Source organism: Aotus nancymaae, unplaced genomic scaffold (genome assembly GCF_030222135.1).
Source record: "Aotus nancymaae isolate 86718 unplaced genomic scaffold, 86718_ANA_hifiasm-v0.15.2.pri h1tg000009l, whole genome shotgun sequence".
Classification (NCBI taxonomy): domain Eukaryota; kingdom Metazoa; phylum Chordata; class Mammalia; order Primates; family Aotidae; genus Aotus; species Aotus nancymaae.
Genome location: NW_026988420.1, coordinates 1,999,257 through 2,016,392, shown reverse-complemented (window position 1 = coordinate 2,016,392; position 17,136 = coordinate 1,999,257). Strand labels below are relative to the sequence as shown.

The 17,136-nt window shown below is 44.0% G+C and overlaps 1 protein-coding gene across 3 annotated transcripts in view; it reads left to right on the top strand.

The window, feature by feature from the left end:
- Positions 1 to 14,079, top strand: part of LOC105704901 (centromere protein J) — a 43,059-nt gene extending 28,980 nt beyond the window's left edge. The window contains exons 10-17 of one of the 3 annotated variants that reach the window (XM_064373502.1): positions 4,231 to 4,455; positions 7,642 to 7,726; positions 11,501 to 11,565; positions 11,769 to 11,879; positions 12,665 to 12,805; positions 12,890 to 12,974; positions 13,049 to 13,169; positions 13,746 to 14,079. In XM_064373502.1, coding sequence (XP_064229572.1) covers positions 4,231 to 4,455; positions 7,642 to 7,726; positions 11,501 to 11,565; positions 11,769 to 11,879; positions 12,665 to 12,805; positions 12,890 to 12,974; positions 13,049 to 13,169; positions 13,746 to 13,938 — 1,026 coding nt within the window. In that variant the 3' untranslated portion in view covers positions 13,939 to 14,079. Of the gene's footprint in view, positions 1 to 4,228; positions 4,456 to 7,641; positions 7,727 to 11,500; positions 11,566 to 11,768; positions 11,880 to 12,664; positions 12,806 to 12,889; positions 12,975 to 13,048; positions 13,170 to 13,745 lie in introns of all 3 variants that reach the window. The other 2 variants (XM_064373505.1, XM_064373503.1) reach the window with 2 other exon arrangements.
- The last annotated feature ends 3,057 nt before the right edge of the window (positions 14,080 to 17,136 follow it).

Sequence of the window (17,136 nt, the reverse complement as noted above, 5' to 3'; positions counted from 1 at the left end):
ATCAATCCCTGTCCTCACATAGCTTACTTCCTGGAGTGTATCTCTAGGATGGATTCCTACGAGTGGAATTTTGAGGTTAAAGCGTATGTACATGGATACAAATTGCCAGATTATCCCTTCATAAACCTCTTGCCGATATTTAGTTGTTTTTATTTATTTATTTTTGAGACAGGGTCTCACTCCATCAACCATAACAGAGTGCAGGGGCTCCATCTTGGCTCACTGCAACCTCCACCTCTCAGGTTCAGGCGATTCTCCTTCAGCCCCCGAGTAGCTGGGATTATAGGTGCCCACCTATAATTAATTTTTAATTCTACTAGTACGCACTTCTTAGAGTATATTTTGTTCTTCACTTGATTGGTAAGAGGTTAAAAATTGATATTAAACTTAATTGAATTTTAAACAATCTGAATTATAGTTACAAATTTAGTATGGCTGTTTTTAGTGAACAAGCCAAATACTTTAAACAGTAGGTGTAACAAACTCTGCTACCAGAAAACTTCACCAAATTTAAAACCATAGCCTATTCTAAAATACATGATGAGTGTGTCACTTCATTTTTCTTTTTGAATCTCCTAGGATTAGAGATATTTTGATAACCTTGCTGTGATGGAAAGCTCACCAGATCCAAAGGGGAAAAAATAAATAACCTCCTTAGACCACCCAAGGTTATGAGATTGTGTTTTTTCCCCTCTTCTCCTCTTCCTCATAGCTCTGATCCTGACCACTTCTTTCAAAGTGATTCAAGCCACAGCAAATGCACTTCTTTTTGTTGTTGTACTTTGTTAGGTGAGTAACGGTTTTCTTTTCAGGCAAACTGGTGCCTTTCAAACCTCACACGATGTGTCGTCTGATTCTCAGACTGCAGTCCAGGCTGCTAGCTCTTAGCCCTGTGTGGCTGTTTACACATTTACATTTAAATTAATTAGAGGTAAATGGAAAAATCAGTTTCTCATTCCCATTAGCTACATTTCCAGGACTTAGTAGCCACGTGTGGCCGGCTGGTGGCTGCCACAGTGCACCGTGCAGGACTGGGCACATCCTCACTGCTGGCAGCTCTGGGCTGTGCCCCTCCAGGGGCCTGTTGGGTGGGGACGGGCTGGGCTGGTGAGTTGCCCACCCTCTTCGGGAACTCATTCTTGAACTCTCGCCTTTGTTCGTTTATATGACTTCCGGTGTTGATTGAAGTTTTGGACCCTGTTCATACTTGGTTATCATGTGTGACCCTGGGTATTCATTATTTCTTGCTGGTTTTGGTGCAGTTCCTTTTCTTCCTTACACTATTTGGCTTATTCATAGTTCCTCGTATTTACCTTTCTTTCTACTTCTGTGCAAAAATATACTTTAAAAACAGGAACATGTTTGTTATGTTTATTGATACTCTATTAAATCATCAGAGTTAAGGAGAGGGCATATTTAACCTTCCTTTACGTTATGGTTATGTTTTAAAAAAGTATTAACTTTTGTTTTGGGTATTTATTCATTCAGCAAATTTATTGAGACCCCCTGATGTACTAGAAACTGGCAATCATTGAGGAATTGATGATGAGTTAGCCATTTCTGCCCTCCTGGAATTTACATTCATCATTACTGAGTTATGGCTTTTCACAAACTCATTTACTCTAATTATAAAATTTCCATTTTGATGTTTAAGTGGTCCCAACTTGACCAGTGGGGGAGCCCCTTTAAGTTCATGGCCCCCTTGCCATTTAGCGCTGCCCTTGGCATTTTGAGAGTGCTGCTTTCTGGAACAACGGGTTATTTAAGACTATTTGGTTTTGGCTTTCTTTTTTAAAACCTGCCCTGGGTCTGGCATCCACTGCGCTGCAAGGAGGTGGGCTCCTCGAGGGCTACTCTGAGTGCGGAGCCTGTGGAGGTGACAGAGCCGGCTGCGCCTTCCGCAGGTCCCAAGTGCCCTCGGCCTTCCCTGCCCCATCCCCTGCGCTTTCTTACCGTTTCCACGGTGCGGGCTCTCAGCCATGCTCACCGGGACCTGGCAGCCCCCACTGCCTCAGCCTCAGCCTCGCCTCGCCTATGGGATGTGGAGCCCCTTCAGGATGTGGTGGCGCCGGCGAGCTTTCCCCGCCTCGCCTCTGAGCTTTCACACTGCTGGAAGTCTGCGCCCCAGCGGCGGATCCCACCCGCCATCCAGGCCTGCTGGGCTCCGCTGGTCGTTTCCCCTACCCCTTTCTCCTCCCGGCTCCTCTCCCGTCTGTCTGGGTCTGGGCTCTCACCAGACCCCCAGCCTAGGGGCTCCCTTCTCTCCCTCTGCCTGGCTGCTGCCTCTTACTCCCTTGGCCCCCAGGGGCGCCTCCCGCCCACAGAGCCCCCCACCCCCACCTCCGCCCTGCCGTGTCTCCACCGCGTGTTACTCCTCCAGCCTTCCCGTCCTTACCACTGGCTGGCATTTCTTTAAACAAAACTCACTGGACCCCACAGCCCAAGGTTTTCCTTTACAGCAAAACTCCTTGAAAGCCTTGCCCACATTCAGTGTGCCCAGATCTCCAAATCTCACCTGCTGTTTTCTCCACAAGCCCTGCAGCGTGGCCTCCGATCACTCTGTGGCACTGACACAGCCCGTTACGCCCCTGTGCCTTACTCCGACCGTGAACCCCACGCTTCGTCCGTGGCCCTCTGCCGGTGGCTGTCCTGCTGCCCTCCTCTCCCATGCTTAGGCGGGAGGTCTCGAATTATTCTCGAGGCTTCTCTTGCTCTTCCACTCCATGCTTTTCTGACAAAGTCCACCCGGATTCCAGTTGCCACCTCCGGGTTAATGACTTGCTGGCGGCCCGGCCTCCTCTCTCACCCTATCCCTGTGGCATCACTCCAGAAGGTGACCACGCATCCCCTCTGCTCAGACCCCTCCATATGCTTCTGCTTTCCTTCCTCTAAGAGCCTCAGTCCCTGTGTGACCGGGCCTCTTTTCCCCTTCCTGTCCCTGGCCAGTCCTCCTGCCATTTACCTGTCACCTGCGCTAGCACCTTGCAGCGCTGGCACTGAACCAGGAGCCCTCCTGCTGCTTTCCCCACAGGCTGCCTCCCCCAGCTCTGTCACACTGATACCCACACATGTTGTGCTGCCCCCCCACGTGGCCCCAGCCACCTACCCACTCTCCCCCGTCACCCCACCTGCCTTGGCCACTCTCTCACCTGCCTTGGCCACCCTCCCACTCTCCTGTCACCCCCCTCACCTGCCCCGGCCACCCTCCCATTCTCCCATCACCCTCCCACTGTTCCTGGCAGAGTGAGCCTCATGAGGTGAGGCTTTGTTCTTAGGATTCCAAGGGCCTGTGATAATGCCTGATAATAGATCTCTTGTAAATATTCATTGCTCTTGAATTCTGAACCCATTTAGACTTGTATTTTGCTATTTTAGTGTTAAGTCCATCTTCCTGCATGATAAAATGCTTACCGGAAATTGTTCATTTATTGGTCATAATCCATCTCACAAATCGGGAACCTGATGTTCATGGAGGTTGTGGGCCCCGTTTTAAGCTTTCAAGTCAGAAAACTCGGATGTGAACCTTGATGTCACCCAATCCAAAGTCCAAACCCTCTGCGGTGGGACGCTGATGGCCTCTCCATCCTTACTGGGCTGCCATGTGGCTGCCGCAGGGGTTGCTGAGGTGCAGGGGTGTGGGCCGGCCTTGCCTGCTGCCTCGCCGCCAATGGGCTTCAGTGCCCTGCTCCTTCCTCAGCTCTCGGTCAGTCCCCATAACTTGCAGCTGCACGTGATCTCAAATTGCTTCTAGACATTTCCAGCGATTTCTTCCTTTAGTCTATCTAAAACAACTCCTTTTCTTGAAACTTATTTCTTCTCATGAATTTCAGATGGTTTTTAGGACAGGTAGTTTTGACTTTGGAATCTTTTATTCTTTAGCTCTACTCTTCCTTCAGTTACTCATGAGTTCCTGTTGCATTTATTCTTTTCCGGATCTCCCCCAGTCCCTTTCAGTTCATAGCTCAGGTGAGGTCTTTCCTAGCTCATGGCAGGTTTCTGCTGTCAGCTTCCATGGGCTGTCTGCCTCCCTTTCTCCGGGCTTCTGGAATTAGTTTTGCTGATGGTCTGTAGTGACACTTCCCCCCTGAAAACCGCAGTGGTCTTAGAATGTCGTCCGTTGACTAAGGCTTTCCTTTCTGGCTGACTATTCTGTTTCATTGCTGGATCTCTATTATTCTGTTGTTGTAATTCCAGTAATGTAGCAATGCTTTTTTTTTTTCTCTTTGAGAGGTTTTAAAACAGCAAATAGCAGATTTACGGGAAGATTTGAAACGAAAGGAAACCAAATGGTCAGGTACACATGGCCGTCTCCGAAGCCAGATAGAAGTGTTAGTCAGAGAGAACACAGACCTCCGGGAAGAAATAAAAGTGATGGAAAGATTCCGACTGGATGCCTGGAAGAGAGCAGAAGCCATAGAGAGCAGCCTTGAGGTGGAGAAGAAGGACAAGCTCACGGTAGGTGGGGAGGCCAGCGGGTTGTGTCAGGCCAGCGGGAGGTTAAGTATCTGAGCATTCAAATTAATAGAGTCAGAAAGTAGGATGGGGGCTGCCAGGCCCTGGGGGGCAGTGGGGAGTGACTGTGAATGTGGACAGTTGCCATCTTGTGAGATGGAAAGCGTCCTGGAGCTGGACGGAGGGCGATGGTTGCACTGTACCGCAGATAGCCTTAACACCCCTGACGCGTGCACCAAAACATGCTGAAGACGGGGAGTTTTATGTGATACCTATTTTATCACAACTAAAAAGATTTCTCAAGCTTTGTTATAAACAGGTGCTTTGTAGACTCATTTCTCTAATTTCTACAGAGGAGGTTTACCACAGTAGGCGGATCATCTCTGTTAAAACAGACCAGGGAGAGTTTGGCTGAGAGTCGCACACACGTGACCCTTTTAATCAAGTCTTTCATTCATCTCTATGAACATCCAGGGTGTGCCAGGCACTGCGTTAGCTGCTTGGGGTACAGCAGCGACAAACAGACAAAATCCCTTCCCCTTATGAAGCTTACGTTCCAGCGGTGGAAGAAAGACCCCGTAACAAGCTAGATGATAAAGCGTGCGGTGTGTGAGATGGTGATGAGAGCTAAGGAGAAGCAGGCGGAGCGGTGTCGCCGTCTGGGTGGGAGGCCTGGGAAGTGTGTGTGAGGAGTGGCCTGGGTGGCTGAGTCTGCAGAGGAGCCCCAGGCTGCAGCAGCGCCTGAGTGGGCCTGAGACGGGGCAGTCGGGGTAGTGGGCGAGGAGCAGCAGGGGGAGGCAGCCATCAGGGCGGGATGGGACAGCGGGCAGTGGATGGGATTCCTAACAGACGGCAGCGTGCACTGGGGCGTTTTTTGAGTGAGTGGGAGTCTGGAGGGCTCTGAATGAGGGGTGGCTGGGCCTCTTATTTTAGCTCGGTCTGCTGTAGACCAAGAATGGGGGGAGGGGGCATGGGCAACACCAGGAACGCAGTGGGGCTGGGGGGACGGGGCGGCAGTGGCGGGAGGAGAGAAGCTGACTGTGTTTGTTGTTGAGCTGTGTGTGTGGTTGGTGGTGACAGCAAGGAAGGAGTCAGGAGTGGCCTCAGCTGTGCTTAGTTTTGTGTTTCGGTCTCGTGAAGGTCCTATTGCCTAGGAGTGACCGCAAGAAGAGATCACATGGCCACCAGGAGCTCAGGCTTGGACACACGGGAGGTCTGACTACGCGGCTGCACACGGCAGCACGGGCTCCAGCTGCGGACAGACACCCAGGGTTGTCCGAATGTGTGATCCAGCGTGGGGCTGGGAGAGGCCAGCCGGGGTGTGAGTGGGCAGGGAGGAGCTGATGAGCAGCCAGAGAACAGGAGGCCGTGTGATGTCCTGAGAGTCGGTGAAGAAAGGGCCACAAGGAGGAGAGTAGCTCCCTGTGTTGGGTGCAGCAGCTACTCAAGAGGAGGACTGAAAACCGGCCATGGGTTTACCAGGTAGAGAGAACGAACTGTGGGCCTTGAGAAGGTCTGTGTCTCTGGAGTGTTGAAGAGGAAAGCCTGATTGGCTAGGATCGGAAAACAGCTTTGTTGAGTAGTTTTGCAGTAAATTAAGGACATGGGGTAGTGGCCGTAGGAGAAAGTTGGTGAAGTTAATAGTTTGTGTATTGGTCGGACTGATTCAGTGTAGAGGAAAATATTGATGCAGGAGGAAGTGGAAGAATTGCAGAAGCCCCATACTTGGCAAAGTGAGAGGAGCTGGGTTGGGGCAGTGAGTGGAGGGTGGGCTATGGCCAGGCGATGGCCTTCATGCCCAAAGGTGGGAGGTGAAGGCACAACCCAGCCTCCTGTGAGGGCAGAGGCGGCAGGATGGGAGGAGATGCAGAGAGCCAGAGGTTGTCTCTGTGAACGAAAGCAGAAGCTGGGGGAACAGAGTCATTTGTGGCTGCACTCAGGCCCACCTGGGTCGGAGACCAAAACTTTAAAATGAGAATTGCTCATACTGTTTTTCTCTTGTTCAGCTGTGGTCATCCAAGTGAATGCCACCAAGTGAGCAAAGGGAGGAAAGCTGGCAGTGTGTGTGACAAGAGTGCCTTGTGCAGCACATACTTCAGCTACATGAGGAGTGCGTGGGCTGCGAGGCTTTCAGGACATGGCAAGCACTGGGGGTCAGGGACCCACAGGACCCTGTCAGCTGTGAGCATGGTCAGGGGCGGGGATTAACAGAATGAGCTGCAAAGGCAAGAGAGTGATGAGAAAGTAGCATTCTTCTCCTTGCTGCCCCTACATTCTTTGTATGAAAGCTTCCCAAAATAGAGAACAGGTGAAAGAATAGTACTGTAAACACCTGGACACCCACTTAGATCCAACCACTAAGAACACTTTGCCATAGTTTTGTCTCTGTTTCACTGAACCATTTGAAGGTAGTTGCAGGAATCATGGCATCTCAGCCCTCAATGTTTTAGCATTTTATTAAATAGCATTGACTTTTGAAGAGACCAGGCTGATTATTTTGTAGAATGCCCCACCTTCTGGAACTTTGTAAGTAGAATGCTTTGAAATTGATAATTTTATGGTTACTGATAATTACAAATGTTGATAGTATTGATAATGAAAAGTTCTAGGATTGACCATTGGGGTGTGGAGCTGAAGGAGGACGCCAAGGACGGTGCTGGAAGCATCATCTCCTGGTGGGGAGGGACCTGGCGGGGGCTGGGGCAAGTAATATTGGGGCTTGATTTGGCCAGAAATGGAGGTGGGGTGCAGAGAGGACTCACCCCATCTCATCCTCACGGGGAGTACTCAGTGGTGGTCTCAGGGAGAACTGGGCTCAACTGGACTGTCCTGGTGGTAGTGTGAGTGGGGAGCACCCAGGAGAGGCTTTGTCCTCGAACACCATGAGCTGCGGGCCTGTGTGCTCCTTGGCTGCTCTGTAATGGTCAGAGAAGATGGTTCAGGTTACCTTGCCTGCTGTGTCCTAACTTGAAGAATCAATGAATGTCAAAAGGAGTGTGTGTGGCGCATACGCTCTGTCATTCCTAGATAACAGCTTGTTTGCCTTGGCCTATTGTATAAATGAAAACAATATGAATAAACAAAACCCACAGCGTTCTCATCACTAGCTGATTTTTATTAGTTTCACTTAGTATATTAATACTCAGACTAACACTCATTTTAAATAAAAAATTCTGTCTTATACTATAGAACACATCTGTTCGATTTCAAAAGAGTCAGATTTCTTCAGGAACCCAGGTAGAAAAATACAAGAAAAAGTATTTGCCAATGCAAGGTAAGCGGCTGCATGATCTTTTTATAAAGCATTTCAGAATATAAAGAATTTACACCCAACTTAAGAAATAAAACATTGTAAATGTAATTGAAGCTCCTGTGCATCGTCTTATTCCTCCAGTTAATTTCTACCGTGATAATGATTCATGCTTGTTTTTTAAATTCTTTTACCATGTTGTGTTCATAAATTGATATACTGGTTGAGCATCCCAAATCCAAAACTTTTGGAGGGCAAGCATGATGCTCAAAGGAAACATTCATTGGAGCATTCTGAATGTGGATTAGGGATGCTCAACCAGTAAGTATTTGAAAATATTCCAAAACTTGAAAAAACAAAAAAAAGGAAATCTGCAATACTCTGTTTCTAAGCATTTTGGATAAGGGACACTCAGCCTGTGATATTGTTTCATATTCTATGTCCTGCAATTTTTTTCTTTCAATATTGTATGACTTACCCATCTTAACACATAACATTTCCAGTTGACTGATTTTAATAGTTATGTAAATTGCATACTTGTGCAGTTCAGTGTTCCTGTTGATGGACAGTTAGGCTTGCATGATAATGAGTAGGGCTGCAGACGGTGTCCTGATCCTGTTGCTTCCCTAGGATATATATGAAGAGTAGGATGTTGGGGCATGTCGGCTGGAGGTTTTCCCTTTGCTCTGCAACATGGTTGTACCAGTTTCTACTGTCAGCAGAGTATGCTCTTCATACTTGCAAACACTCGATCTGGCCAGACTTTAAAATTTTGGCCAGTTGATGTAAAACAGTGGTTCATTCCGTGATCATTGGTAAGGCCCTGTGAGCATGTTTTCTTACATTCAGTCAGCATTTGAGATTTCCCTTTTGTGAACTGCCTGTTCATTTCCTTTGTCCATTTAAAATTTTGGGGGGGTATGTGTGTGTGTTTCTCCTTATAATTATTCTGCATATTAATCCTTTGTCAGTTACAAGCACTGCTAATGTTTTCTCCCAGTCTGGGCTTTTTATGTGTTTTCCTTGTAATGTTGAATTTACCAGTCTTTTAAAATAGTTTTTGGTTTTCATGACTTTAATTCTTTTCAATCCCCAGATCATAAATATACTGTTTTCTTCTATGCACTTCTGCATTCACATTTGAGTTTTTAATCTACTGGGAATTTTAAATAATTATTTTTGTGAAATAAATTTAGAAAAGATAAAACATATGCAGTTTGACATCAGAACAAATACTTGGGTTACCACCACCTATGTAAAGATATAGATTAGTGGCAGCCCAGAACCGCCCCTCCCTGGAGTCCGTGGCTTTTCTTTCTTGCACACTTCATTTTCTTGTGCTCTGCTTTATTGTGCCCACAGATACTATGTTTTTTACAAATGGAAGATTTGTAGTAACTCTGCACTGAGCAAGTCTATTGGTGCCATTTTTCTAATAGCGTGTGCTCACTTTGGTAGTATACATTAGGAGTCCCCAGCCTTTTTGGTACCAGGGATGAGTTTCGTGGAAGGTAATTTTTCCACAGACTGGGGTGTGTGTGCACTTTTAATTCTATTATTATTACATTGTAATGTGTAATGAAATAATTAGACAACTCACCATATGAATGAGGGGGAACCCTGAGCTTGTTTTCCTGCAATTAGACAGTCCCATCTGGGGGTGACAGGAGACAGTGACAGATCATCAGGCATTAGATTCTCATAAGCAGCACGCAACCTAGATTCCTCACATGTGCAGTTCACAATAGGGTTTGCGCTACTATGGGAATCTAATGCCGCCACTGATCTGACAGGAGGAAGAACTCAGGCAATAATGCTAGTGATGGGGGCTGCTGTAAATACCGTGTGAAGCTTTGTTGGCTTGCCCACCTGCTGCTCATCTCCTGCTGTGTGGCCCAGTTCCTAACAGATCACAGACCGGTATACTGTGGGATTTGGGGACCCCTGGTATAAGTGGTATACTTATAATCCACATACATTGCTGATACCTTCTCCTAGTCCATGGCTTATCTTTTTGACTTACCCATCTTATAGTATCATCTTTTGATGAACCCCAATTCTTAAAGTAGTTCAATTTTAGTCTTTCCGTTTGGGCAGCGCCTCTTTTTGTTTCTTGAGACGGAGTCTTGCTGTGTCGCCCAGGCTGGAGTGCAGTGGTGCGACGTCGGCTCACTGCAACCGCCACCTTCTGGGTTCAAGCAATTCTCCTATCTCAGACCCTGATTACAGGTGCATGCCACCATGCCTGGCTAATTTTTATGCTTTTAATAGAGACAGGGTTTCATGCTGGCCAGGCTGGTCTCCAACTCCTGACCTCGTGATCGGCCCGCCTCGGCCTCCCAAAGTGCTGGGATTACAGGCTTGAGCCACTGTGCCTGACTGGGCAGTGTTTCTTAACTCTTCTCCTATCTTGGGGTCATAAACATCCCTCCCCTGGTATCTACCCAGCTACTCTAGCACTGTATATTCCCTAGCTTCCTGTGTCCCCACTTTCCTGTTCTATTTTGTAAGGTGGGTTCCCACAGTCCTCTAGATGGTGTGCTTGCACCTGGAGTCTGTCCATGCCCATAGTCACCTCTCTTTATCCTGCCCAGTTGATAGTTACTTCAGGAGTTTAAATTAATGTTAGTTCATAGTCGGCCTGAGAAGAATTAAACTTGATATATAGTGGGTTTGAATCCTGGTTCTGCCTTTTATTAGTTGACAACTGTTGGGAAGTTCTTTAACCACTTGGCCTTAGTTTGCCTATAAAATGGGAATACGAGTCTTTTCTCCAGAGGTGGTTATGAGAAATGATGTCACACAGCTTGAGTTTACTTTGCACATATAACCTGTGGGGGTGAAGTATGACATTCTTGTATCATCCCAAACAGGGCACTCCTGCTATCCCGAGCCTGTCTGCCATCTGCCCCTTTGCTCAAGCCCAAACCCTTGTGTACTCCGAGTACTTTTTTCTGTTACCCTTCACCATCCACTCCCAGTAGTCCCTAGACTGATCCATCTGATGTTGATGTTTCTGGATCTATTTGTTACACTGAATCATGAATTGCTGATATGTGATAATTTGGGACCTATAAATCAGTGATTTCCCATGGTGTAATGGAACCATTCCTGTCTCACAGGCACAGCACATCCGCCTCACATGCCTGGCAGCTTACTGGCCATTCTCCCGTAACATCCAGCTGCATTAAACTTTTTACCATTAGGTCATATTCTGGCACTTGGTCAAGACCCTTCCAAGTTGAATGTTTACAGTATGATCCATTGGCACATAGGATGAAAATAGTGGCACTTCCATGTATTTTTTAAAGAGATTCACCTCACTTTGTTGTTGGTGTGTTTATTTTGTAATGTTTGTGTTGCTAGTACAGTTATGTGATTGATGTGCTGGTCACATTATAAAAAATTTAGACCACAGCCACAAGGACATTTATGTTTTGACTAAATACCCAGTTATTTGGTCGAGCCAAATTTCACAGATCTTAGATGCCTCTTCTATCTGCACCTCACACCTTGTGATTGACCCTAATATACATTTGGGTCTGTTAGGCTATTTGATCATCTGTCTCTTCCCCAGGATTGTAAACTCTGAGAACGGATACTGTCTTTCTTGGCCATTTAGGACTGAAGTACCTAGTATTGGAGAACTACAAATTGGTGAAGAAAAATATTAAGACATCCTTAACTAATGGATAAAGGAAAGTAGTTCACAGGATGTGTACTAAGGAAATGTTTGATCATACTAATAAAATTTTCTATTACATATTAAATCTAACTCTGACAATTTTATCCTAATAGGCAACCCATCTCGAACATCCAAGTCTTCACCTCCTCGTGATTTAGGCAGTTCGGATAAGGGACAAGTAAATCTCTATTTTTATATATTCAAATGTACATTACTCAGGCTTGAAATCAATTTGTGCATAAAGTTTCTAAACCATGTATAGAGTTTTTACTTAACGTTATAAATGTTATATATGTAACTGTAAACACTAGTCCTAGAACCCTATATCAGAATCTGGCTTTGGAAGAGGTTTTAGCTGCTTGAAATATCTTTTGCTTACAGGCTGCCTCTCCCAGGGAGCCGCTTGAACCACTGAACGTCCCAGATCCTGACTATAAAGAGGAGGAGGAAGACCATGACATACAGGGAGAAATCAGTCATCCTGATGGCAAGGTTAAAAAATATTTTTGAAATAATGAATTCTGTAAAAAATAAACATAGGTTAAAGTAGTTCAAACATAGAGAATCTAAAATAATGGCTCTGTGGACAACGTGCCTTTAGTTGGCATTTCTGTCATTCAGAGAGTCAGCAAAAGCAAGCATACAATCTCTGTATCATCTTTGTTCTTACTCCAAAGGCTCTGTAATCCTTGGCACTTCTTAAAAGCTTCATTCCCAGGTCTTCCTTGCTTGCAGCCTTTCTTATACCGATCCTGAGTCAGGGGCCGCTCTCCCTGTCTCCAGCTTACACAGTTTTATTCTTATGCTTAGGAAATTCTCTGAGTGGGAAAACAGCCTAGGGGTTCCAGCTAAAGGAAAAGTATATATAAAAGAGGTTATGAGGGAATTTTTCCTCAGGTTTATGGAAAATTTACTTTTCAAATGCCCTAATCTGGTCTGTTTCTATTGAAATTAGAGTTCACTGCTAGCCTTGAGGAATGAGAGGACGACTAAGAACAACAGTCAAAAGTAGTAGTTAAGACTTTCCTGTACAACATCTACTTTAGGGTAACAAATTGTTGATGAGGGAGGGTTTTCTTTTTTAGATGGAATTCCAGCTAATACATGGAAAAGGAATGATAAAATTAGAAAATCACGAGTTTGCTACTCCTGACGAAATAAAGGATCTTTTGCGTGAATGTTTTACATTTTATTATGAAAAATTTCAAAGTAGGCAGTTGGGAGGAGACTTAGGCATATCTTCCTTAGAGGGTGATCATCTTGTGTTGTTGTTTTAGGTGGAAAAGGTTTATAAGAATGGGTGCCGTGTTATACTGTTTCCCAATGGAACTCGGAAGGAAGTGAGTGCGGACGGGAAGGCCATCACTGTCACTTTCTTTAATGGTGACGTGAAGCAGGTTATGCCAGACCAGAGAGTGGTACGTTTCCAGAGGCGTTCTCCTCCAGAGCTTAACCATCATCTCTGGAGAAAAGGCAGACTGACTGACTGTGTGTCTTTACAGATCTACTACTACGCAGCTGCCCAGACCACTCACACCACGTACCCGAAGGGACTGGAAGTCTTACATTTCTCAAGTGGACAAATAGGTACACACTTGCTCCACCCTCTCATTAAATTCTTCCCTTCCTTCAAAAAATATTTATTATAAATTTTTAAACAGAAAAACATTTCCCAGATGGAAGAAAAGAAATCACGTTTCCTGACCAGACTGTTAAAAACGTATTTCCTGATGGACAAGAAGAAAGCATTTTCCCAGATGGCACAATTGTCAGAGTACAACGGTATGACACCATTCTATTAACAGAAAAACCACTCGGTGTGACACCTGTTCCTCCATGCTCAGAAGGTGCCCCAGCCTTGCATTTCTAATGATATACAACATCCATATTAGGGGGTTCAGTTTGAATGAATGTCCCACAGGCATGTCAAGCAATCAACTTGATGTGAATTATCTTTCACATTCTGTTTTGTTCCATTGTTACAAAACAGATTTTAAGTCTGATCATGCCTCTTCCCAGGAATAGCTCTCTTCCCCACCTGATACAGAGCATTCAGATGGTTTTTAAATTAGTGAAAGAAGGGTCCATTTTAATATAACAACCAAGGGGAAGAACACAAAAGTTTTTTAAAATTCCTAAGTATTTTGTGGTGAAAATGTAAATTCAAACAAGCTTTTCATGGGTACATGTAAGTGCTAATCTGATAACTGGAACTATCAACCTGAAGCAGAAACACTGCAGTTATAATTGTATAGGGAAAAGAACCAAGGGACATCTCCAAAAGTAGCTGCCAGAATCAAAAAGCTACTTTTCAATAGTTTTCCTGTTGTCAAATTCTATTTATTTTAAATTTTACAGTGATGGCAACAAACTCATAGAGTTTAATAATGGCCAAAGAGAAGTACATACTGCCCAGTTCAAGAGACGGGAATACCCAGATGGCACTGTTAAAACTGTATATGCAAACGGTCATCAAGAAACGAAGTACAGATCTGGTCGTGTAAGAGTTAAGGACAAAGATGGAAATGTGCTAATGGACACAGAACTGTGACAATCCTTATATGATCGTGAAGTAACACTAACTGATTTTTCTTGTTAAAAAATGTACATTTATTGTGGATTCTGTTAATTTATTGTGTGTGTGAGGAAAAGACTGTTTGGTAAAATAAAAGTTTACCCTGTGGCATCTTCATTTTTATACTCCTTGAAATGCAATGAGAGCTCTCATTCATCGTTCACCTATCCGGTCTTTCAACAGACTAAAAAGAAAGCATTTTTATTTTTTATAAACTGTACAAGTTTTTACAATAGTAAGTAGATGTGTTCATTGGTTGGAAATGACTATAAAAACCGAGAAGTACAGGAAGTACATCACGAAGATGTCCCACAGGCACATCAGCTATAGAGCACTGGATTTGTACAGAAAGTGTACTCAAGGAGTAAATACACATCTCTTCTTTAGCAAAATATTACTGTGTTCAGTTAGTACCAAAATAATTACAGCATTTGATCTACTACAGAGGCCCATTAATTGTAACAGAATGGGAAGTTACGACCAGTGAATGAATATAAATAGGTCACACACAACAGGTAGTAGATAATCATAGGAGAAAGCAGTTATAACAAGGCTGACTTTGTAATGTCTCAAAATGGGACACTTGAGAGTAATGGGGGCATGAACAATGACTAGCCAGTGTTAACCCATGGACCACAGCTACCTTGATGTTATCACAATGAGATTAGGCTCATGGAAGCAAGATGTCACTGAAGGACAGGTAAGTCACCTACTCGTAAATTTATATACTTACAGATAGATAGGCCTAGATAGGTCTTACCTGTCACATACACTATGAATCGGTTTTCTTTTTAATGAAATCTATCAATTCCAGGTGACTTAAAAACTGAATATGAAAAATCAGACTTTTCAAAGAAAATAAGTACATACACACACACACACACTTTTTGTCTGTTTGTTTGTGCTTAAAAAGCACAAACCTTTAAAGGTTGATAGGCCAGGTGCAGTGGCTCATGCCTGTAATCCCAGCACTTTGGGAGGCTGAGGTTGGTGGATCACTTGAGGTCAGGAGTTCAAGACCAGCCTAGCCAACACAGTGAAACCTCCTCTCTACCAAAAATACAAAAATTAGCTGAGTGTGGTGGTGGGTGCCTGTAATTCCAGTTACTTAGGAGGCAGGAGAATTGCCTGAACCTGGGAGGCAGAGGCTGCAGTAAGCCAAGACCATGCCACTGCACGCCAGCCTGGGTGACAGAGTGGGACTCTGTCTCAAAAAACAAAAAAGAAAATGTTGATACATGAGCAAACATTTCTGTCAAATGATATTAAAAAATGGGAAAGATAAGCCCCAGATCAGAACATACACAACTGATCAAGGATGACTAGAATATAGAGTTTCTACAAATGAGTAAGAAATAACTCAATAGAAAAATGGACAAAGGATATGAACGAGCAATAAGTGACAATGCTCACTGGCTAATAACCAGTGAATGCATATTCAATGAGATACACACTGAGATGAGATACCTTTTCTTACTAACATCACAGTCTGGCAAATAAAAGTCTGCTGACACCAAGTGCTGACCAGGAACTCAGACAATCGATGGTGGGATAAATTGGTAGAATTCTTGTTTAGAAAGCAAAAAAGAGTAATTGTAATTATAAAAGTAAAAAAGTAACCCATGACCCAGCAAATTCCATCACTATGTATATGTACTAGAAATCCTCATGTATACAAGGATCCTATAGAGGAATATTTATGATTTAGAAAAAACTGGTAATGGACTATCAAGGTAAGTTATGTACACAGATGTATATAGCAGTGAAAGTGAATAGAGTTATACATACCAACATGGATAAAAAGCAAATAAAATAGTGAAAGACAACTGTGTGACAGCACATACATCAAAAAATATACAGAGCAATTAACAGAGCAAAAATTGGGTGCTTTTCTGATCAATCTAGCATTAATTGCTACTAGTCCCCATGCCTTATGCTATGAAGAGAATGAAAACTTACACTTATGCACTTACTCATCTTTATCTGCAAGTCCCATTTCTACTAATAGCATATAAACAGCCACGTGGAACTGTGAGTCAATTAAACCTCTTTCTAAATTGCCGTATCATTTATGGATGCATTCATACGTAATAAAATTATAAAGACTTTTATATGAGCGATAAATGTCAAATCACAACAGTAGAGTTTACCTCTTGATATGGTTTGGCTGTGTCCCCACCCCAAATCTCTAGTTGTAATCCCCATGTGTTGGGAGAGGGACCTCGTGGGAGGTGATTAGATCGTGGGGGTGGTTTCCCCAGGCTGTTTTCATAATAGTGAGTTCTCACAAGATCTGGTGGTTTTATAAGGGGTGTTTCCCCCATTTGCTTTGCATTTCTCCCTCCTACCACTTTATGAAGAAGGGGTTGCTCTCCCCCTTTGCCTTCTGCCATGTTTGTAAGTTTCCTGAGGCCTTCCCAGCCATGTGGAACTGAGTCAATTAAACCTCTTTCTAAATTGCCCAGTCTCTGGCAGTTCTTTATAGCAGTGTGAGAACAGACTAATACACTTCTACAGAAGGCAGGGGGAATGCCTGGGAGAAGTCTTTTTGTACTGATGATGTCTTTTTAAGCTGAATCATTAAGTATAAAATGAACTGATTTTTTTCCATATGTCTTAGCTATTTCATTTTGAAATTATGGTAAAATAAAGCAAATGCTGAGAAGCAAACATTTATTAACTTTTTTTACCCACACAGTTCCTATATATAAAAATGAGGAGAGTTAAAGCACTATTGCAGAACAAATTAGGAAAACCATTTCGGGTCTAAATATAACAGAAAACTTTCCTCTAGGCTTCTATAGATTATCTTCACTGTATACCTGAAAAACAAAATGTGTTATTTTAAGTCTCTGCTTAATGTAAATGTTCAAGTCTAGCTGAATCACTTCTTATGGACAAGGTAAAAAGTTAGCTGGTTAGCATGTACTTTAATAACTTGGTATGAGGATGCTGACTGTTCAGAAGTTCTGTGTGCTTAGCAGATATTTATGTGCTTAAATTATTTACAGTGCCCACTCTCTCCTGCTCTCCCCGAGTACCTGGTACTGTGAGAGTCATGAGAGCCCATCCAGGCATCCTTACAGATAGGGGACCTCTTTGATACCTAGTGCTCAATAAGTGAAAAGGCCTATGAAGAAATCTGAGATTCTTTTGGAGTGTTGCTGTCATTTC